Consider the following 24,128-nt stretch of genomic DNA (forward strand, 5'->3'; position numbering starts at 1 on the left):
GAATCGAGGGGACTGAGGAGACGTCGTTTGGTGAAGGGCTGTAATAGAGTAAGACAGCTTGAGGCCTTGAGGGTACTTACAAAACATATTGAATTACATAACCTGAAATGTATTTTCATTTATCACACATAATGTGATTTGGTCGATTTAATATATATTAAATATTGTGCTCAACCCATCTCTGCAGTCTCCCTCATTGCTGTATGGTAGATACAGTATTTGCTGATGAAATATCTTGGAACAAGCTCCATGGTACCCAGACAGCATCCGGATGTGGGCCACTCCAGGCAGTGATGCGGCACTGATGGTCGCCTTCTGGCCTTGACAAAATGGATGTGAACCTGAAGTGGCCCACATGTATAACAGCAAATATGGCCCACATATGCCAAATCAAATGTGGGCCTTCTTTGGCAGAGATGCGACGCTCTGGGCAACATGTAATCTGGATGTGACCCTGAAGTGACCCGTGTGGTAAATGGTGAATATGGCCCAAATATCACAACACAGATATGGGCCACCTTTGGCAAATATGTGGCTCATGCGGCATTGCTGTGGCTTGGTTCTGGCCCAGATCTGGCAAACGGGAGCGGACCGCCCAAGTGCCATCATTCCATGCGGTATGTGGGCCGGATGAAAGTGTCAGTGTGGGACGGGTCCGGGCCACAGCAGTTTTGCTATCTGGGTTAGGAGCGCTCACTGAATTTTAAGAATGCTGATCTGAGACCAATAATGAAATCATGAAGTGCTACTGTCACGTGATCGCTCTCTCTCTAAGAAAACTCACCTTTGCATGAGTACACAGTCAAGTCTTGATTTAATGAACGTCAACAATTATCGATAACATTTTACCATTATAGACTTACAGCAAACAGAACTCGCAAAATAAATCAGTATAACTACATAAACCTTCAGAAATACAACAATACAGCAACGTCAATATAACTAAGTTAAATGAATGCGAACAGGTAAAACCAGGGGTTGAAGAAGATGAGAATGATTGGGACTGAGTTGGAGGAAGGGTGGGGGGGGGACACTGAAAAGGAGGGAGAGAAGTAGAGGGTGCTGGTAATTCTGAGCCGAAAAGAGTGTGAGAGGCAAGTATTTCGGTTTCTTTGTCTCTCTCCTCTGTGTCTTAAAAGTAGCTTCTTCACTCTTTGGCATCGTCAACACCTCCAGCAGTGATGGCAAATGTCGCTTCATTCTCCGGCATATCAGGACTAAAAGAATGAAAACAGGTCAAAAGGTAAGTTCCGTTACAGAAACAGACTTAACACCACAGGTTTAGAGAAAGCCTGGAATGCAAAATTTTACCAATTGTTGACGCCTCTTGAGGCACAGATGTAAAGTCATTTTGATGTTGTAAAGAAGGTTGCTACCTATCAAATATCTTGGCAATTCTCATTTCTCCACGTCCCTTCCTCAAACTTATCCGTGTGGTGGAGGCGTGGGCCAGGATGTGGCCTCCAATTGGCTTTTTCGGGTCAGCTTGAAACCTGAAAGGAAAGGAAGGCCTCCAATCAAAGCTCAGCATGATGGATGTCTCACCTGATGAATAAGCAACAAAAAAGAAAACTATAGAATCTGCTGGCTGAGACTCCTGAGAGTCTAGCATCTCTTACGTCATTCCTGCGCCCGGATCAGCCGTCATCTGGTTGGTGATGAATACAGCCACGTTATACTCTAGAGAGAGAAAAAAACACAAGCTCAAAATCAACAAGACACTGAAGACTTTGGGTGTTGGTTACTCATTCAGTGACTAAAACCCCTGACAGCATTTCATCTATGGGTCTGAACAGGATCACAAATACTAATTGTAAAGGACCATTATGCAATCGCTCTCACCGTCATTCACGCTTTCAGTCATGTAGCAAACACACACAGTACACACATATTTATAAACCACTCATTTACAGACCCACCACACTAATTACCCCCATGAATTCATAAATGGCTAATCTCATTTTATTTACCTTATTTTATGGAGGGTTTTCTTGTTTTGCTATTTTCAGCCATGGTTTTAGATTCTGTTATCCATTATTTCCATCTTTCTCTTGAGGTTTATAGTTTCTTTGTTTCAGTCAAAGGTCAGGTATTTCTATAAGCCCCCTGTCTTATAGTATATTGAGCCCCTGTCTTGCATTTTATTTTTTTCAAAGATTATTTTTGGGGCATTTTCAACCTTTATTAGATAGTGACAGTGAAGAGGCAGTCAGGAAATGGGTGACAGAGAGAGGGGTATGACATGCAACAAAGGTTACGGCTGTTATCGAACTGGCGACAGCGGACATGTGACATACTACATTGTAACCATTATTAGGCTACAGGGGTGCCCGTGTTTTGCGTTTTCTTATCCCTCATTTTTATAATTTCTTATCATCGCTTTGCTTCTGTGACTCATCACAGCAAAAAACTAAAATGAAAAAAGGAATATGTATTATCAAGACTATCACATGTTAAACATTCATTTACAATTAGAGGGCATCTGGGTGGTATAGCGGTCTATTCTATGGCCTACCAACACGGGGATCTCCGGTTCAAATCCCTGTGTTACTGCCGGCTTGGTCGGGCGTCCCTAAAGACACAATTGGCCATGTCTGTAGGTGGGGAGCCGGATGTGGGTATTTGTCCTGGTTGCTGCACTAGCGCCTCCTCTGGTCGGTTGGGGCACCTGTTCAGGGGGGAGGGAGAACTGGGGGAAATAGCATGACCCTCCCACGCACTACGTCCCCCTGGCGAAACTCCTCACTGTCAGGTGAAAAGAAGCGGCTGGCGACTCCACATGTATCAGAGGAGACATGTGGTAGTCTGCAGCCCTCCTCGGATCGGCGGAGGGGGGTACAGCAGCGACCAGGACAGCTCGAAAGAGCGGGGCAATTGGCCAGATACAATTGAGGAGAAAATAGGGGGGGTATATATATATATATATACACATATACACTCACTGGCCACTTTATTAGGTACACCTTGCTAGTACCGGGTTGGACCCCCTTTTGCCTTCAGAACTGCCTTAATCCTTCGTGGCATAGATTCAACAAGGTACTGGAAACATTCCTCAGAGAGTTTGGTCCATATTGACATGATAGCATCACGCAGTTGCTGCAGATTTGTTGGCTGCACATCCATGATGCGAATCTCCCGGTCCACCACATCCCAAAGGTGCTCTATTGGATTGAGATCTGGTGACTGTGGAGGCCATTTGAGTACAGTGAACTCATTGTCATGTTCAAGAAACCAGTCTGAGATGATTCGAGCTTTATGACATGGCGCGTTATCCTGCTGGAAGTAGCCATCAGAAGATGGGAACACTGTGGTCATAAAGGGATGGACATGGTCAGCAACAATACTCAGGTAGGCTGTGGCGTTGACACGATGCTCAATTGGTACTAAGGGGCCCAAAGTGTGCCAAGAAAATATCCCCCACACCATTACACCACCACCACCAGCCTGAACCGTTGATACAAGGCAGGATGGATCCATGCTTTCATGTTGTTGACGCCAAATTCTGACCCTACCATCCGAATGTCGCAGCAGAAATCGAGACTCATCAGACCAGGCAACGTTTTTCCAATCTTCTATTGTCCAATTTTGGTGAGCCTGTGCGAATTGTAGCCTCAGTTTCCTGTTCTTAGCTGACAGGAGTGGCACCCAGTGTGGTCTTCTGCTGCTGTAGCCCATCTGCCTCAAGGTTCGACGTGTTGTGCGTTCAGAGATGCTCTTCCGCATACCTCGGTTGTAATGAGTGGTTATTTGAGTTACTGTTGCCTTTCTATCAGCTCGAACCAGTCTGGCCATTCTCCTCTGACCTCTGGCATCAACAAGGCATTTTCGCCCGCAGAACTGCCGCTCACTGGATATTTTCTCTTTTTCGGACCATTCTCTGTAAACCCTAGAGATGGTTGTGCGTGAAAATCTCAGTAGATCAGCAGTTTCTGAAATACTCAGACCAGCCCGTCTGGCACCAACAACCATGCCATGTTCAAAGTCACTTAAATCACCTTTCTTCCTCATTCCGATGCTCGGTTTGAACTGCAGCAGATCGTCTTGACCATGTCTACATGCCTAAATGCATTGAGTTGCTGCCATGTGATTGGCTGATTAGAAATTTGCGTTAACGAGCAGTTGGACAGGTGTGCCTAATAAAGTGGCCGGTGAGTGTATATATATATATTTAATTAGTCCCAGAAAGTTGAATCAGTTCATCTAAACGTGTCTGAGATTTCCTTACCTGGATTACTGAGCATGTGTCAAGATAAATATACCATTAGCTCGTAAGCTACGGAGTGAATTTGAACAAATTCCCCATTAAGAATGTTAGGCTAACCAAATGCTAAATGTGACCTACAGCCTGTGGTCATGTCCTCTTGAGTCAAACACACGGTATTCCCAGTCTCAGATTAATGTCTCAACTTGTCAAAAAAAAAAAAAAACTATAAAAAAAGTCAAACACGAAAAACTAATACAAAAAAGACATCCATGCTGGCGAGCTCTGGTTCAGACCTTCAGAGATCTTCTGTAGCCTGGACAGCATCTGGGCCAGTTTTTGCTGCCGCTCAGCCAGTTCTCCTCGACCAGAGAAGTCCACTCGGAACAGAGCCATGATGGAGTCAATGATCTGACAGAAGAGAAGAGAGACAAGATGGATGATGAGCAGATAGAGGAGTTATATTATGTTCATCATATAAATTGATTTCAAGAAAATGCGCTTTACACCTACAAAATCTTTTAACGGAATGATGACGGCAGGAGTGATAGGGAAAACTCAAAGGAAAACATTTAACACCATTAATCAATATCTCTCTATCTACATATCTATCTATGAGCATCTCTACTCACTTACTTTCTTTCAGTTGCTTCTGTCCTTGGCTCTTATTCTTTTTCTCCTTCTACCAGTTTAGTATCCATCCATTCATCCATTATCTAAACCACTTATCCTGCTCTCAGGGTTGCGGGGATGCTGGAGCCTATCCCAGCAGTCACTGGGCGGCAGGTGGGGAGACACCCTGGTCAGGCCGCCAGGCCATCACAGGGTCCACACACACTCTCACTCACACACACACACCTAGGGACAATTTAGTACGGCCGATCCACCTGACCTACAGGTCTTTGGACTGTGGGAGGAAACCGGAGCCCCCGGAGGAAACCCACACAGACACGGGGAAAACATGCAAACTCCACACAGAGGACGACCCGGGACGACCCCCAAGGTTGGACTACCCCGGGGCTCGAACCCAGCACCTTCTTGCTGTGAGGCGACCGCGCTAACCACTGCGCCACCGTACTGCCCCCAAGTGTTAGCTTTTACAAGCAAATTCTATATTATCACACCATCAATTCCTGGTCACATGAACATTAGCTATGTACCCTACCTCTGCAAGCCTTACTGCTGTTGGCTTGTGGGCAAGCTAGGGCAATGTAATTACAATTTTGCTCTAACTGTAAGTTGGTCAGGAGATAAGTGCTGGCTAAATGGATAAAAATTTTGAAATTTAGGATAAATAGTGTTAATAGTTTTCCCTTTCATGTACCATTAGTTTGAAGACTCCTCCTTCCTCGTGGAATTTGGCTGCAACAAAGTCCAATAACTCCATCTGGTGTTCGCCTGCAGACATAGCAGAAACACTGAAAGGACCAGTTGTGCTCCAGTCCACCCTCTCTCTGCTAATTGCCACGTCCCTCCCATACAGATGCCCACTCCTCTAGAACTGTCAGTCTGACTGTCAACTGACACCAGCTAACCAAATGACTTTTCCCCCTTTCCATTAAACTTGATAAGAAACTGGACTAGGCCTATCCTTTTGTAACAAATAGGTTAAAACAAGATAATAAAGTTGTATTCATTTAAAGATTACAAACATCATCTGAAGGCTTTTTTGGGGCTTATAATGTGCTTGACAACTATCACTATAAAGCAACTGCATCCAACAAGTGGGGCTTCAATTAGAGGGAAAAATCAACACGCTACCTCACTGATGATGCTTCTGCCTGTCATTGGTGTATAAATGTCAAAAAATGGACTGCCTTACTTTTAAACTATGAGCGTTTTCTGGGGCGCTTCTGTAGCCGAATGGTTACAGCACATACCACATAGCCACAATGTCGCCAGTTCAATTGCAGCCGGCAACCTATATTGCATGTCATACCCACCCCTCTCTCTTTCTCCCTCATTTCCTGTTTACCTCTCCACTGCCATTGTCTAATAAGAAGGTAAAAATAATGATTTAAACAAAATGATGGTTTTGTGGGGTAAATCATCAATAACTGTGGTCATACTGGTATAGGCCCGGGCATAGAGCACATTTTCCAGGACAGCATCATGGTCCAAATTAAACCTGTCCGCAATGTCCTTCAGCCTGTCTGGACGACTGGAACCAGATCAGTAAATGTTAAGGGTATACATGGGGTGCTTCACTATCATATATCATAATCAAGCAAGCAGACAGACAGACCAACAGATTGCATGACTAAAGAAAGCTGAATGAAATCAATTATACACAATCATTAGCCTTAGCATGTTCTCAAAACTAAACAATGTAGACAGTTCTGCACAGCTTGAGTCTGTTCTGTTCAGTTCTGAGTGACTTGAGGATACAAGGTGTTCTCTGTGTCGATGAAGATGACCTTCCCTCCCGAGTAGCCATCCTCCCCAGGAAGCTGAGCTGTGACTAGACCACAAACACAAAGACTCAGTTCACTTCATTCAGTTCAGCCCAATTCAGTTAATCTGAATCATTCATGTTTGTTGTTCTTTTTTACAATTAAAGTGATTTTAAGGCAATTTCCTCAGTCACTCACCACAAAGTGTGTGGGAAATCTGGGTTTTCCCTGTCCGGAACTCTGTAGGATAAACATGTTTTTATGTTTTTCAAACCAGTACAGCAAATTTGGAGTAATGCTTGGGAAATCCAAAAACACAACCATTCAGGCAATACCATGAAAGATGCCAAGATACCACCAGAGCAGAGTTGCATAAGTATAAGATGGCTCCTCACCTCCAAATGCCTCTGTGATGGCCATGCTTTCTATTCCTCCACCCATTAGTTTACTGTGGAGATATGATTCATAGATTAGACCAACTCTGTCATGACCAGAGATACATTCATTCAAAGGGAAGATGTCAACTGTTTCTGCCCACTGAACATATTTGAACTCCAAAGCCCAGAAGGCAACATTCACAATACTACCAGCCAACAGGATTTGTAGTATAAAACAGATACTCAAAATGACAGAGAAGACAAATTAACCAGCCAAAGCCAAAATTTATCAGCAACTTGTGGTTGGTGGAAATTTTGCCCTTTGTGAATGTGTACTTTTGATATCATTTTGACTCATTCTATTTCCAGTTAATCCAATTTTAGGGTTGTTGGAGGCTGGAGCCTATCTGAGCAGACATTTTGGAAAATGAAAAGAAATCCTATCACAGGACAAACACAGACACATTTTAACCAACGGTGTATGGAAATTTTAGATTCTAGCAATTAATTTTTATGTGGATGTCTTTGGACTATGGGAAGATACCTGAGAGGGGCTAGGATCAAACCCAAACCCTGTTGCTAAGAGGCAACAGTGCTAACCTCTTAGCCATCTGGCTGCCCTGAGCAGAAAGTCTTACCACTATAGTATATGAAATATATTCAGTGAATCAGGTGTGGTCTCATCCTCCAGGTTTTTGTTATTAAAAAGGTCAGTGTAAGCATGTAAGAGCAAATGGTGGGAATAGTCTTAACTCAAACTCCTGGCTCCCGGTGGTGATGTGAAACACTTGCTTTCTCTTGGCGCTGTACTCAAAGGCGGTCTGGAAACCATTGGTCTGCAATGTAAAACAGCACAATAACCTCTACTTTTCTCTCTATATTTCACCTCTTGGCCAAATTATATGCAGTCATGGATAAATTTCCATTGCTATGCTGATGATACTCAGCTGTATGTGCCTATAAGGGCTGATGATCATACTCAAACCTAAGAGGCCTGCTTGGCTGCTGTGAAAAATTAGATGTCACTAAACTTTTTGCTTTTAAATTCGGATAAAACCGAGATGCTGATCATTGGCCCTGCTAGACACGACACCAATTTGATCAAGTAACGATAACAATCGACAACTCTGTGATGTCATAAAGTGTGGTGGCCAAAAATCTTGGTGTTACGTTTGATCCCAGCCTTTCCTTTGATAAGCACATTAAAGAAATCACCAAGGCTACCTTTTTCCACTTACGTAACATCGCTAAAATTCGGTCTTTCCTGTCCATGGCTGACGCAGGGACTCTAATATATACATTTGTTTCATCCAGATTACTGTAATGGTTTGCTTTCGGGTCTGTCACATGCTAGTACTAAAAGTCTTCAGATGGTTCAGAATGTTGCAGCTAGAATCCTAACTAAATCTAGAAAATTTGATTATATTACACCCATTCTTGCCTCCCTTCATTGGCTTCCTATCCATGTTCGATCAGACTTCAAGGTGCTTCTGCTGACTTATATAATCCTAAATACGCTTGCCCCATCATACCTTCTTAACCGTACATTCCATCTCGAGCTCTTCGCTCTCAAAATACAGGGCTCCTGTGTGTACCCTAAGTTAAAAAAGAAGTCAGCTGGTGGTAGGGCCTTTTCCTATCGGGCCCTGTTCTTGTGGAATAACCTGCCTGCTGCCGTCAGACAACCAGAGTCAAGTCAAGCCAATTTTATTTGTATAGTCTAATATCACAAATAACAAATTTGCCTCAGTAGGCTTTACAGCAATACAACACCCTGTCCTTAGAGCCTCGCATCAGATAAGGAACAACTCCCTAAAAAAAACCCAACCTTTTAACAGGGAGAAAAACAGAAAGAACCCTCAGGGAGAGCAACAGAGGAGAGATCTCTCTACCAAGATGGACAATGTGCAATGGATGTTGTGTGAACACAATTTGCAGAATACAGCACTGACCTACACAACCAGCTACACAAGAAACCTAAACTAAATGGTGGGGTGGAATTGGATAGAGGTCACTAATATCCCACAATACAGAGTCTACACTTAATGGAAAAGGAGGAATGAAACTATAAAAGAATTTGCTAAAGAACAATGAAGTATCATGTGCCACTGATGAGCAGGGGACTGGTGCAGAAGTTAGGAAAGTGGAACATTAAGATTCCCACTTGTTCTTTCTCTCTTTATTAACCTCCTGTACTGAAGCGCACTTTGGTACAAACTGATTTTATGTTTTAAAGTAAAAATGATTTGACTTGGCTTGGAGCCACTGCCTCAGGACATGGAGCCAGCCGATGTTGAGCTCTCTCCTGCCTGGTGAATCTTCACATGTGTTTTGAAGCAGTGACTCTGAGTGAAGGCTTTGTTGCAGAGAGTGCACTTGTATGGACACTGCCCGGTGTGAGTCCTCACGTGAATCCGCAGATGTTCTGCCACAGAGCACGCTTTCCCACAGACACTGCAGAGTCTGTTGAGTACTTTAAATCCAAAGTTAAAACTTATCTTTTTACCTTTACCTACAATTATTTGCCTTTAAATTGAGTATTTTACGGTCTGTACTGCATGGCGGGTTGGTTTCTATCTCAATTTATTTACCAAGCACTGTTCCGCCGATGAGATTATAGAGTATAGATGATTGACAATTGCAAACTGTTCTCTTCTCTCACATGTCTTTTCTCTCTCTCTGAATGATGTCTTCTGCTTTCTCTTCTCCTGCGTGAATGGTGTGATGTGTCTACCCCGTGTGCAAGTATAGCCTGTCCTCCTCCCATGTCTCCATGGTGAAAGTGGTCGCCACCAGGACACTGTTTGGCATCCTCCTCATCACGTTCTTTATATATCTTATAAATCTGTATAATTTTGTTATCCTGTTTCAATGTTATATCCCTCTCTCTCTCCGATGTGTGACTGTTTTTTCTTGCCTCTTCTCCCACTTATGTGAATGGTGTGATGGGAGTCTCCCCTGTGTGCATGTGTAGCCTGTCCTCCTGTCAGGTCTACATGGTGATGGTGGTGGTGTGGCTCACATCCTAGGTTGTTCTGGTGGCATCTGAACACTGCTTGGCATCCTCCTCATTACATTCTTCATAAATCTTATAATTTGCTTATAATTCTGTTATCCTCTTTCAATGTTGTATTCTGTAAATTGTGCTTTATTCTGTTCACACAACAGGAAAACCCCAAAACATGAAGGAAGAAATCAGCACATTCCCTGAGGTTTCTTCCTATTTTTCTCCCTGTTAAAGGGTTTTATAGGGAGCTGTTCCTTATCCGATGAGAGGGTCTAAGGACAGGATGTTGTGTTGCTGTTAAGCCCACTGAGGCAAATTTGTAATTTGTGATATTGGGCTATACAAATAAAATTGACTGGACTGGACTTGGAGTAATTCATCCTTAATATCATTACGTGAAAAGCAGAAGGGGTTACAGTATGTGGTGGAGGGACACATTCAGAAAATTAAAAGTAAAACTGACTTGCGTGGACTCCGAGCTGTCGGGTGCGACTGTAATTGAGTGTAAAGCTTACCGGTCGCAATCAAAGAATGAGAAACCCCATCAACTAATTCTGAAACACATTGTGGATCAATTGTGCTCTTGCACTGTAGGGTAAGTTACATATTTCAGCTATTATTGGTATATTTTTAATAATCCATTGTCAACATCACTGTATTATAGTGTTGATTCTGGCCAAGGTTCCCCATGGCGTTCTTTTATCCAGGCTTTTTCGGGGGTTCTGTATGGGCTCCTGGGGGTCGCAGGGCGGCCAAGGACATGCTCTGGGGCCGGGGGAACCGCCCCGTGATTAAAAAAAAAATTTTTTTTTATAGCTTTGGACCAGAACCGGTATTTTCAACAAAATAAGGCAAACAAGATGCCTCCGTGGGCGGGATGACTTTTCCAAATGGCCAGTCCCCACCTGGAGCTCACAGAGGGGGGGAAATTCTAAAAAAAGGCCGGATATGGGGAGGTCAGACTGGCCAGAGACCATCCCAGCTGACCTTCTCCGTGGGTCTTTATGCTCTGAAATGAAAGGTGGAACCTGGCTAACCTGTGACTAGCATAACAAAGTTATGTTAGTGGACTAGCTATCATTAGCTATCATTAAATGAGGTATCTCTGGCCACAGACTAAGCTGGTTATATTCATCAGGTACATTAATAAGGTTATTTTGTTAGTCAGTAATACGTTGATTTGTTTATAATGGTAATAATCATTGTGTGGGTAAAAGTAACAGTAATAATACGTTAGCTATATTAGCTATCAATAATAGCTAGTAGCAAGCTTAGCTTGGAGCAGACAGGTATTTTTGTTGATTTTGGATGGATTAAGCTGGCCATGGGGTCTGCTATACTGCAAAATCCATTGCCGACACTGCGCTTCTTGCATTCTGGGTTTCGGGAAGGGAAAGAAAACTACACCCCCTCCAACTTTTCAGATATCTAATATCTGATTTGCAGATCCCATAGGCACACCGTTTCAGCATTTTGCTGTCTGTTTGAAAGCTTGACGGACCTCCCTCACATAGAAACCGTTGCTAAGGTAGGCTTGGACAAGCACCGTCCTGGGGCGGTACTTTGCAAAAGGTCAATTCAATAAAAGACTGGATGAAATCTCAACACCTCTGCTACCAAAATAATAGCTACATTTCCTGTAATAAATCAGTCAACATTGCATCCCTGCAGGTTGATGTCTGGCATAGGCACAGTCCTGAATGCTTCCATGTCCAAGTACTTTTGTCCAAAATTATCTCACACATGCAAAAAAGTAGAAATTTTACTACCCGCAATGATCAGACACTGATGATGACAACCATCTAGTCCCCCTTTCCTGTCTGGTAGTAGCAGAGAGTTCCTACCGCCCCCAAATGTCCTATTTCTGACCATTTTTAAGGATGTGAAAGAGCTGGAGGACAGCTGATCCTGGGGGGCTGGTGCCACTCTTTATGTCATTCAGTTAAGCACATTAAAGTCACAAGGAGGAAGTTTTTTTCGCAAATTCAAAATTTCACAATAGTCAGTCTCTTCTCACCAGCAGTTTTCCAGCAGCTTCTTTGATCTTTTCGACCTTGGCCTCTGAAAGGCCCTTGATGTTGCACAGAGCTTTGCGAGTGGTCATCTGGATCCCCTTCACTGTGCAAATACCCATAGACTTCAGCTTTTTGATGTCTGCCACATTCTGCAGATGAGGGGGGAGGAAGAGGGCATGGGAGTAGGAAAAGATAGAGAACAGGAAGAGTGAGGTAGGTGTCAAAGTAGATATCTGTGAAATTACTTTGAGTTTGCCATGATGAGGATTTTAAGGTCATTGAGGTCTACTGTTCTTACAATTCCATGTTTCTGTAGGAGGTCAATGTCTTGGAAGAATAACTCCTGTTGGGAGGGAGACAAGGAGCAAAAGAAAGAGAAAGAGAGAGAGAGAGCGAGAGAGAGAGAGAGAGAGAGAGAGAGAGAGAGAGAGAGAGAGAGAGAGAGAGAGAGAGAGAGAGAGAGAGAGAGAGAGAGAGAGAGAGAGAGAGAGAGAGAGAGAGAGAGAGAGAGAGAGAGAGAGAGAGAGAGAGATGAATATATGCAACATTTTTCAGAGCGATCTAGAGTTGGACATTGATATCAAACTTTCATGTGAGAGTTGCTATTACACGATCAGCACAAATAAAATGTTAGTAGGACTAATTTTAACATTTAACAATCAAGCTTGTGCCATCAAGGTTAAGAATTTTTTTTTCGTGGCAGATCTGTTCAAGGAAACAGCATCCAGCGAGTACATCATATAAACTGCAGACTAACAACATACATTTAGATTAGTGGTATTCAATCATGTGTCATGGAGAGCCACATACAGACATGCAGGAAGATGTTTTAAGTAGAGGGGTTGCCAACTAAAACAAAAAGTATTGTGGCGAGCTGGCATGGAAGAATGAGTTGAGAGGCAGAGGTCTCTTTTTAATCGTAACTCCTGTGCACCATACACCGCACGACCACGGGAGTGCTCTTTTATTCACATTCACACCGGCCAGAATGGACCAGAACTGACAACAAAGTGATGAGTCCCCCCCCCCATGTCTCAAGTGGCGACTTCAGTCTCACACACAGTCCTACAGTCAGTTAGTCAGTAAATGGTCTCCTACTTAGTCTTGAGTCGAACCCCCAAAACAAGAACACAAGAATAACCCCAACATCAACACCACATCATTAAAACACAATTTAAAATCTAACATTAACAGTCCCATCAGCCACTGCACTCCCCCAGCACAGAACCGCCAACAGTCAGAACGACCGCCTCCCCCAGTCGTTACAGTATGACGTTATTGTTTTGTTTGTAAGGCGTGTGTGTAGCAGATTTGTATGTTCTTCAGTTCGAATCCCCGTGTTACCTCCGGGTTGGTCAGGTGTCCCTACAGACACAATTGGCCGTGACTGCGGGTGGGAAGCCGGATGTGGGTATGTGTTCTGGTTGCTGCACTAGCGCCTCCTCTGGTCGGTCGGGGCGCCTGTTCAGGGGGGAGGGAGAACTGGGGGAAATAGTGTGATCCTCCCACGCACTACGTCCCCCTGGTGAAACTCCTCACTGTCAGGTGAAAAGAAGCGGCTGGCGACTCCACATGTATCGGAGGAGGCGTGCGGTAGACTGCAGCCCTTCCCTGGATCACCAGAGGGGGTGGAGCAGTGACCGGGACGGCTAGCAAGGGTGGAGTAATTGGCCAAGTACCATTGGGAGAAAAAAAAAAGGGGGGGGCCCAAAAAAATGTACATTCAAGGCAGACCTAGCCCACTGTTTACAATAAAGGTGTTTTGTTTTGTTTTGTTTTTTACATTTGTACATTAGGAAAAGTTAGGCATACTGTTGAGACATACTTTATTATACTGGGCTATAATAAATTTTGGGCAACACTTTAGTATGGGGAACACATTCTAAGTAAAAAAACGTAATTACTAGTGAATTAGTAATGATCAAGATGTCACTTTAGTATGGGGAACATATGCTAAGTAACAAAAACTTAATTTAGAGTAATTTAACACTATTAACACTTCTACTTTTGTGTTTTGTTATGTAAGAACAGACCATATTCATTACGTGTTAGTAAGGGAGAATAACTTCTTGCGGTACTACCACCTTATAAAGGCCATACTAAGCGAAGCATATTGAGATGGTACTACTAATAAGCAATTAATTCTGAGGTTATAGAGGGACAACTCATAGTTAACGGCTTACTGGTTGTATAATAAGGCCATGCAGAGTACGGCATTAATAAGTGCTTAATAAAGACCAATGAAGAGCCAATATGTTGCTAATTTGCATGCTAATACGCACCTGGTGAAGGAGAACAAAAGAAAACGGTCATTATAAAAAAACTGGCCAAAAGTGTGTGCGTTATGCGTAAGCCCCCTAAAGGGCAGCGGGCAAGTTCAACACCCGACTGAGAGGGGAACCCCGAGGTCACGACGTCGGCCATCAACTTACCTCTTCGTCCTCATAAGCGGCACCATCTTCCACAACCTGATCGGCGACACATTTCATCTTGGCTTCCGGGTGTGGATGCTGCCCAACAGACGCCTGGTTAAAGTTAACGCCAAACGAGAATTTTATTTGTTTAGCTTAAAAATGAATCAATGGCCGGTGGCGGGCGTTCAGTTGTAGCCTTTCTAATTCCGCTGCTTTCACGAAGCTTAGCTAGCGTCAGCTAAGACACGTAGCTAGCGTCAGCTAAGACACGTAGCTAGCTAACCGAAACTTCGAGCTTAATGTCTTTCGCTCTTCAGCCCTCGCCAATTCAAATAACACAGCCAAACCGACCGAATGACACAGTATATATGAATATATATATATGAATATAAATAAACATAAAAAGTAATGTTAAAGATAAACACAAACGATATTTCGCCGAGGAAGCGCACCGTTCGCTCGAGGCTGACGTAATCCCTCCCGCCAAAATGTGTGCGAACTACAATTCCCGAAGGTCAAAGCAGGACGGACGGAAGCCCGGCTGGAACACACACACACACAAACGCGGAATCCGCAGCGCGTCGAGAAGCAAGCCGCAAATTCCCCCCCCAATTAAGATGTACGTGATTGTAATATATGATGTTGGTGATATTTGGAGGATTCCTTCAAATCTGCGAGGAAAAAGGGGCTCAAAAGCCACGTTTTCCAACATTCCACGGCATAGGCGTTTCTAGCCCCATTTTCGGGGAGCGCTGCAGCACCCCTAAAATTTAAGAGATTATTTATTTTTTATTTTTGCTGTATGTCCATGTTTAATAAGCTGAAGAGATGTCAAAACCGTATCCAGTATATGGTTTAAACGTAATATTTTAACAACAAAAATACAACAGCCCCCCCATGCTTCGAAAATGGTTTGATCCACCCCCCCAAAATTTATCTTGCCTGGCCGGCCAGCCTAAAGCTCTGGTCCTAGCATCGCCCCTGTAATCCACGGAGTCAGGCGTCCTCGACGGACCGCAAAACCGCCGTCCTGCAGCCGCCACGCAGCGTCGCAGCGCAGCGTTCAAATAACTAATGTTACACGTGGTTAACAAATTACATCTCTTGATTTCTAAATTCCGATGCAGCGTTATATTAGACAACATGACAAGAGGAATTAAAGATTTTCAGATACTCCGAACACAAATCACAGGATATACTATGCACCGCTTTATACTGCCCCCCCGTGGTCAAACTGCAAAACAGCAAGGTGACAGATACTTCGAGTAGCTTATAACGACGCTAAGAGAACGTAATTGCAGCGAATTCGGGGGACAACGCGACCACAGGAAGTGCCGCGGCCGGGAAGCGAACCCGTATCGCCCGCACCGTAGGAGACATCGCTAACCGTTAGACTAAAGGGTCAGACTCGCCAGCCAACGGCCGGCATGTCTTCTTATCCATGCACGTTACAATATTAAAAAGCCATAGACGGTGTAGTGCAAGTGAAAGGTTTGTGGCTGCAGGAGTCAATACTTTTCAGGCTGTTCCAAGAAATCTCATGAATAAATTTATTTGCCATTGGTATAGGGGCCTAAATCACTATAAAGTGCCTTTCGTGTCCTCATCAGAATCAGTCATCATGAACATGTTGCAAGATAATTAAATTCTGAAGTTTTAATATGAATGGCCAAACGTTCGCACACATATCAGTACAACGATGAGTCTCTTGAAACGCGTGTCCCTCATTTTATACCATTTTCTTTGTTTGGGTGTAGGTGATTTTGGTATGTCCCACACACCGCTCTGCCAACTTTAATGAGTGTGTAACCGGTTATTTTCTTGCCCGGTGCGGGATTCGATACGGGGTGTACAGCACCACAAGGCGACGTCACTAACCGCTCGGCTAAAGGGTCAGACCCATTAATTAGGGACTAACGTGTCTTATTAGTAGTTTACAAGTGTAATAAGTGGTTGAATGACACAAAATTAAAATACATTTTATATGTTCTAATTGTCCTCAACAAGTTCTTTGATAGGAGAAGTCATTTTAAACATTTACATTCTATTTTCATAATAATATTAAGCATTTTGCGCGTGTCCCTGAAATTGCTGTCCACCCTGTTATTATGGGTTAACTGCCCCTTTAAGAAGCCGGCTGACGTAATCGGTGACGTCACCACCACCATCTTGTCTTTCTTCAACGGCGGGTGAAACAAAGTTGTTTACACACCGATTTGTTCCTTTTATGTTATTTTATTGCGTTTACTTTATATATTGTCTAGGGGTTTTATTACTATTATTGTTTTTTTTTTTTTTTTTGCAATTTTCCGTCTTTTCTCCCCAACTGTATCCGGCCAGTTACTCCGCTCTCTTCGAGCCGTCCCGGTCGCTGCTCCACCCCCTTTCCGCCGATCCGGGGGGGCGCCCTGACCGACCAGAGGGGGCGCTATAGTGCAGCGACCAGGACACATACCCACATCCGGCTTCCCACCCGCAGACACGGCCAACTGTGTCTGTGGGGACGCCCGAGGGTTTATCTCTTACTTATGATTCTTATCTTCTATGGCTTTCTTCTTTCTTCTCTTGTGTTATTTATGTATTTGTTTATTCGGCAACACTTTAGTATGGGGAACGTAGTCACCATTAATTAGGTGCTTATTAGCATGCAAATTAGCAACATATTGGCTCTTAATTGGTCATTATTACATACTCATTAATGCCTTATTCTGCATGGCCTTATTATACAACCAGTAAGCCATTAACTATGAGTTTTCCCTCTATAACCTCAGAAGTATTGCTTATTAGTAGTACCATCTCAATATGCTTTGCTTAGTATGGCCTTTATAAGGTGGTAGTACCACAAGAAGAGTTATTCTCCCTTACTAACACGTAATGAATATGGTCTGTTCTTACATAACACACAAAACTACAAGTGTTCATAGTGTTAAATTACTGTAAATTAAGTTTTTGTTACTTAGCATATGTTCCCCATACTAAAGTGACATCTTGATCATTACTAATTCACTAGTAATTGAGTTTTTTTTATGTTCCCCATACTAAAGTGACATCTTGATCATTACTAATTCACTAGTAATTGAGTTTTTTTATGTTCCCCATACTAAAGTGTTACCGTTTATTTAATTTTCTTCCTATGACACTGAGTGGATCTCTGGGTTGTACGCAGCTCTGAGCCCTGTTTTTTGTTGGTACATGGCAGCAGGATGTTCTTCTTTTTCTTGTCTTTCCCTCGTGTGTTTTTTTGTGATGTGGGTTTTTCTCTTACTGTTCACAGTAGGTGAGTTTGTGTGGTGCAGCACAACTTGCATCGGATGTGAACTACACAGTAGAGTGGGAATTGAGTTTGCAACGTATAGTAGCTGGGGTACCTTCAGAGTAGGTGAGAAGGGGGTAGGACAAAACAAGTGTGTACTTCCTCCTACTGCTTTTCCAACATGCGGCAAATAACCCGATGCATGTGGAGATTTGCTCCCCCAGTTTGACGTGTGGACTCGGTGACCACTTCAGATTAGTGGCAGTGGCTCACCCGTCTGTTATATGCTGCTTGTTTACATGCTCCAAATAAACCGTCACTCTTTCGTTCTTCAGCAACATCTGGAAACTCAGATGCAACTGTGACTCTGACTGCCGTGTCTCTGGACCTGCTCGCCCCCATACATTACAAAAGAACCATTTCAAATTGTCTTACAATTTTGTCTAAATCAATTTCAAAAATTCTGACTTCACTCTAGAAATTACTTAATTCTATGACAGTGCCTGGTTTCTGCGAGACGAGTGTCTATGAAGTGGTGCCTGTTTGTGTACTGCTGCAGAAAGTGACTTTAAACACTTGCATCAAATGAGCACCGAGTCAAACCAACGAGTAACCGCCGCACATCAGTGACTTAGGGAGTTATTCAACTTTTAATAACAGCGGTCACAGTGTCCTCCTGACTTAAGGAGCTGACCGGGACACTTAAATCAGAAGTGAATAAAAAACAGTTGTATTCTAAATACTCCTAAAATGCACCAGTTATACTGCTCTCCTCAGTGCCCGTCAAATACTTCTTTTTCTGAAGTCGTCAAAACCAATGAGCAGGACCCAGCTGCTAATGTCATCTTTATTTAATGCAGTCACGTTGAAAATACAGACGGGCATCCTCAGCGAGCAGAGGTCAACAAACTCAAGCTTACGGGGGTTTAACAATGGAGAAAAGCAAGACACACTGACAGGACTGGACTTGTTGACAGACAGAAGAATCAAGATTTATCACAACAAACCAGGGTTGTGACCTTTTTTTTCTTTCCGAGATGACACGAATCATACGGTCCTCATTTTCGGAAAAAAAGGCAACGGTACTGAAACAACGCATAATGGCTTCGTCAGAGGAGAATTGAGTTTCGTCGCATGTTACAACAATCAACCGGGACGACCGTTTCAACTACCTCGGTTGTCGGCTGAATGTAGCATTCGGATAAAATGGACACTAAACGTCAGGCTAATTGAAACACCGATAAATACCGTGAGAGAGGAAATGCACCACCTAGAACAGGTGCGAGGCATGTGGCAGGGATGACCAATCTAGACACCGCATTCCTAACCGCTACACTGCAACTCTTCCACCCTGCCAAGCACCCGAGATGAGGCAACACGGGATTCTCCAACCACAGCGAAACTGCTCAACGGCCGATGAACCGGCCTTCAACCAGCTCAGGGGCATGTTGACAGTTGTTTAACACCCACATGGACATTCTTTAGACTGTAAGCACACAATTGACATACAACTTCTAGTGACGACAAACTCTTTCCCCTCCCACATTACGTGATTATCCGTCATCGGCCGGGGTCCCCTTAAGAGCACACATTATTCATAACACTATAAATTTATTTATACGTATATAAAAGAAAAGAGAAAGACAGTGTTCCAGGGAAGAAAGTCTCTGCCAGATGTTGGAGTAAAGAGAGACAGTGAGTGAGAGACAGAGAGAGAGAGACAGAGAGAGACAGAGAGAGAGAGAGAGAGAGAGAGAGAGAGAGAGAGGAAGACTTTTTAGACAGCGACACCCGGGAGGTGGCAACAGTGACATCATTACACCCCTCCTCCCCCAAGTGCCATCCGGCTGGCCGAGCCCAGATGTTGGAATGAGCACGTTTTCCCGCCACCGAGATGCAGCTTCCGCTTTCACAATGTTTTACTTCTGATTTTCTCCCCGTCCTTTTCGTCTCTCTGTCCTTCCCTGAGAGATGCTGCTCTCCGGCGCCAGCAGCAGCTCTCGGGCATGAGCGGGGACCGTGACTCGGTCACATCTTGCTGGGGGTGGGAGTCATCATGCTGGGCATTCCACCAGACATCCCAGTGTTGGGCCCCAACAGGATCTGGAGGGGAGCATGAACATTCAGTCACTTGTGTCAGTTTTCATAAGTCATACCTTGTTTGTAATGATGATGGAATACTCACTCTAAAATACACAAAAATACACTCTCCAGTTGTTCCCTCTCTCTGGTTAATTGACTAGGGAGGGTAATAATTGGGTTCTTTCATATCACACACACACCTGTCTCTGCTGCTGTAGCTGCTGCTGTTCCAGCTGTAGTCTCTCCGTCTCAAACACAACGGGAAGCACCAGGATCATGAAGGAGGTAGTGCATACCCAGAGGGCCGAGCGGGAGAAACTGAAACACAAACACAGACACAAACGATATATGAAAGACAGAAAGAGCAGTTAACTACACACAGCGAGTAACGACTTCTAGGGCTGCACAATTAATAGTAAATTACTGGATATTGGGATTTTATGGTTACCCGACCAATCGGGTGGTATTGAAGTATTCAAATTATATATTCAATTCCCTTGATGTTAAATGAAACACTTCCATTAAACCTGACGAATCACAACCTTTGAGATTAACGCTTACGGGACCGAAACAAAATAAGTGGGCAGTAACAGGAAGAAAAGAAAGAGAAGCCCAACTTCAAGCGTGTTGCATAAGAACAGTGAAGTGAAAAAGAATCAATATCACCAATTTTTAACAAGTTAATAATTGTGCAATAGAAGTCATTTTGTTTCCTGAAACGGAGATTGATAATTGTAATCAACAAATCTGATCACATTACTTGGCAAAATAATTGGGATCACCATAATCATGCCCAACCGAGCCGGAGGTAACACGGGGATTCGAACCGGTGATCCCCGTGTTGGTAGGCAACAGAACAGACCGCTACGCTACCCAGACGCCCCCTTTTTTAGGTTTTTTTTTTTGCCAATTTTTTTTTTATTATTATTAGACAGCGACAGTGAAAAACAAGACAGGAAATGAGGGAGAGAGGGGGTATGACATGCAACAAAGGTCACCGGCTGGATTCAAACCAGCGACGGTTGGGACCATACAGCCATTTGGTATGCGCTGTAACTGTCTGGCTACGGACACCCCCCCCCCCCCCCCGTGTGTTTATTTCTGTTGCTTAAATTGATCATATGGGACCGTGAAGAAGTCTTGTGACAGGGGGGAGATGGCGATACTGAGTAAAAACTAGTTCTCTCTCACATCTGCCGCTGTTGAACAACATACCTGTATAGTTTTTTGGCCAGGGAGACAGAGCAGTGCGCCGACACCTCGGCAGCGTCACGCACCCTGTCAGGGAACATTTCTGTCAAACCCCACAGCCTCTCCATCAGCGTCTCATCCAGCTGGCAGAGAAGAAGAACAGCCAACATCAACATGAAAGAACAGCTTACAACAATCCAATGTAACAGACAAGAGAAATACAGAAAACACATTCATTACTAGAGTTGGAAATAAATTACACGGTGCACAATATGCCAAAGAGCGCTGGGACAGACATTTGCCGAGGTAAGGATGACTAAAATCACATATCATCTAAAATTACATTTGTGGGCATGGCGCAAAAAGCAGATTATAACGCCAAAATAATTAACAATGAAGGGAAATATCAAATGAAACTGTTAAAAAAAACAGTTCACATCACTCCCATCCTTAAATCACTTCACTAGCTACCAATTAGAACAACAATGCATTTTGAGATTTTACTTATCTACAGATCTTTTAATGGACTTGCTTCTGACTACATAATCGATATGCTGCATTAATATGTTCCCGATGGAGACCTCAGATCCACAGACACTCCTGTTCCAAGAACATAAGACTCATGAGCTTAGTTTGGATATACGTGTTTAGTTTGGATCTACGTGTTCTTAGTTTGGATATGTGTTTAGTTTGGATCTACGTGTTCTTAGTTTGGATATACGTGTTCTTAGTTTGGATATATGTGTTTTTAGTTTGGATATATGTGTTCTTAGTTAGGATATATGTGTTCTTAGTTTGGATAAGTGTTCTAGTTTGGATATATGTGCTCTTAGTTTGGATATATGTGGTCTTAGTTTGGATATATGTGCTCTTAATTTGGATATGTGTTCTAGTTTGGATATATGTGCTCTTAGTTTGGATATATGTGCTCTTAGTTTGGATATGTGTTCTAGTTTGGATATATGTGCTCTAGTTTGGATATATGTGCTCTTAGTTTGGATATGTGTTCTAGTTTGGATATATGTGCTCTTAGTTTGGATATATGTGTTCTAGTTTGGATATATGTGCTCTTAGTTTGGATATTTGTGTTCTTAGTTTAGATATATGTGCTCTTAGTTTGAATATATGTGTTCTTTGTTTGGATATATGTGCTCTTAGTTTGGCTATATGTGTTCTAGTTTGGATATATGTGTTCTTGGGTTGGATATATGTGGTCTTAGTTAGGACATATGTGTTCTAGTTAGGATATATGTGTTCTTAGTTTGGACATATGTGTTCTTAGTTTGGATATATGTGTTCTTAGTTAGGATATATGTGGTCTTAGTTAGGATATATGTGGTCTCAGTTTGGCTATATGTGGTCTTAGTGAGGATATATGTGTTCTTGGGTTGGATATATGTGTTCTAGTTAGGATATATGTGGTCTCAGTTAGGATATATGTGTTCTTAGTTTGGCTATATGTTGTCTTAGTTTGGCTATATGTGTTCTTGGGTTGGATATTATGTGTTCTAGTTTGGATATATGTGTTCTTAGTTTGGCTATATGTGGTCTCAGTTAGGATATATGTGGTCTCAGTTTGGCTATATGTGTTCTTGGGTTAGGATATATGTGGTCTTAGTTAGGATATATGTGGTCTCGGTTAGGATATATGTGTTCTTGGGTTAGGATATATGTGGTCTCAGTTAGGATATACGTGTTCGTGGGTTAGGATATATGTGGTCTTAGTTAGGATATATGTGTTCTTAGTTTGGATATTATGTGTTCTAGTTTGGCTATATGTGTTCTCAGTTAGGATATATGTGGTCTTAGTTTGGATATATGTGGTCTTAGTTAGGATATATGTGGTCTTAGTTAGGGTATATGTGTTCTTGGGTTAGGATATATGTGGTCTTAGGATATATGTGGTCTTAGTTAGGATATATGTGTTCTTGGGTTGGTGTTGCTCTGCTGTGGGCTGGGGGGGAAACGATACTTCGTCATTTGGCTTCATGATAGCATGAAGCCAAATGACGAAGTGCTCCTGGTTCCATCGATCGTATGTAGAACCGTCTCATTCTCTTTCATCCTTTTTTGCCTTCTTCGCTCTATTCTACAAAGCTGCGGGCCGCAGTTTAGCGTGTTTTCTTATAACGCCGCATTATTTGTACCTGCGCACTAACGCGGCGGCACTACCGGGGAGCCTGCACGCAGGGAAGAGGGAAGAGGGAAGGGAGGAAGGGAGGAAGGAAGGACGCCTCTGTGGATCGGAGCTGCTGGCTAATTGGCTAAGCGGCTAATCACGGAGTTGCACGGCGCCTCCGATTAAACCCACTTGGCGGTGTAAAGCGGAGGCAGGACGAAGCTAAGCAGCAGCAAAACCAAGCTTGAACTCCGCACAACATTCATTGACACATACGTCCTCATCGTCATCGTCTTCGATCTCGTCTTCTGGGGGCCGGGCGGCGACGGGGCCCGCTGCCGGGGAGAGCTCTTCAATGCCGGCCATAGTCAGTCGATCACACGGTGCCTCGAACCGTCTGGGTGTTTCCAAGCAGCTGGCGAAAGGCGTCGTTTGTCTCTTCGGTGAGATTTGGTCGCTTCCTCGGCAGCATGTGTGAATGTCAGTCCCGACAGACACGCATGGACCGCTGCGGCAGTCTGAGGTCAGGCAGTCACGACGCATGCGCGTTAAGCGACCGGGGAGGGAGGGGGGCAAGGGTTACTTCCTGGTGCGGCTGAAACAAACAGCGCCCTCCTCCGTTCCGGCTGTCCGACGGCAGGCCGCGACGATTATCGGTGAACAGCGCCCGATAAAACTAATCCATACACGTCCCTTCTGGCGTCGTGATGCTTTTTAGAAACCCAGTAGTACCTGAACTGGATCCTGTTGTTACCCAGTAGTAGCTGAACTGGATCCTGTTGTTACCCAGTAGTACCTGAACTCTACTGCCACTGGTTCCTGTTGTTACCCAGTAGTATCTGAACTTTACTGCGACTAAGTAGTACCTGAACTCTACTGCCACTGGATCCTGTTGTTACCCAGTAGTACCTGAACTGGATCCTGTTGTTACCCAGTAGTACCTGAACCGGATCCTGTTGTTACCCAGTAGTACCTGAACTGGATCCTGTTGTTACCCAGTAGTACCTGAACTCTACTGCCACTGGATCCTGTTGTTACCCAGTAGTACCTGAACTGGATCCTGTTGTTACCCAGTA

The 24,128-nt window shown here is 43.6% G+C and overlaps 2 protein-coding genes across 2 annotated transcripts; both read right to left on the reverse strand.

Moving 5' to 3' along the window:
* Positions 1-1,131: 1,131 nt before the first annotated feature.
* Positions 1,132-14,482, reverse strand: dmc1 (DNA meiotic recombinase 1). The gene is made up of 13 exons (XM_056297432.1): positions 14,426-14,482; positions 12,292-12,336; positions 11,996-12,142; positions 7,725-7,807; positions 6,990-7,042; positions 6,793-6,834; positions 6,590-6,662; positions 6,271-6,362; positions 5,526-5,599; positions 4,498-4,612; positions 1,620-1,680; positions 1,377-1,493; positions 1,132-1,217 (listed from the first exon to the last, which is right to left on the reverse strand). The coding sequence occupies exons 1-13, from the start codon at positions 14,480-14,482 to the stop codon at positions 1,148-1,150; spliced, it is 1,029 nt and encodes a 342-aa protein (XP_056153407.1). The 3' UTR covers positions 1,132-1,147.
* A 3,844-nt stretch (positions 14,483-18,326) lies between these two features.
* Positions 18,327-23,585, reverse strand: tomm22 (translocase of outer mitochondrial membrane 22 homolog (yeast)). The gene is made up of 4 exons (XM_056297404.1): positions 23,329-23,585; positions 20,958-21,076; positions 19,943-20,060; positions 18,327-19,763 (listed from the first exon to the last, which is right to left on the reverse strand). The coding sequence occupies exons 1-4, from the start codon at positions 23,416-23,418 to the stop codon at positions 19,689-19,691; spliced, it is 402 nt and encodes a 133-aa protein (XP_056153379.1). The 5' UTR covers positions 23,419-23,585; the 3' UTR covers positions 18,327-19,688.
* Between the last annotated feature and the right edge of the window lie 543 nt (positions 23,586-24,128).

Source organism: Lampris incognitus, chromosome 17 (genome assembly GCF_029633865.1).
Source record: "Lampris incognitus isolate fLamInc1 chromosome 17, fLamInc1.hap2, whole genome shotgun sequence".
NCBI lineage: Eukaryota > Metazoa > Chordata > Actinopteri > Lampriformes > Lampridae > Lampris > Lampris incognitus.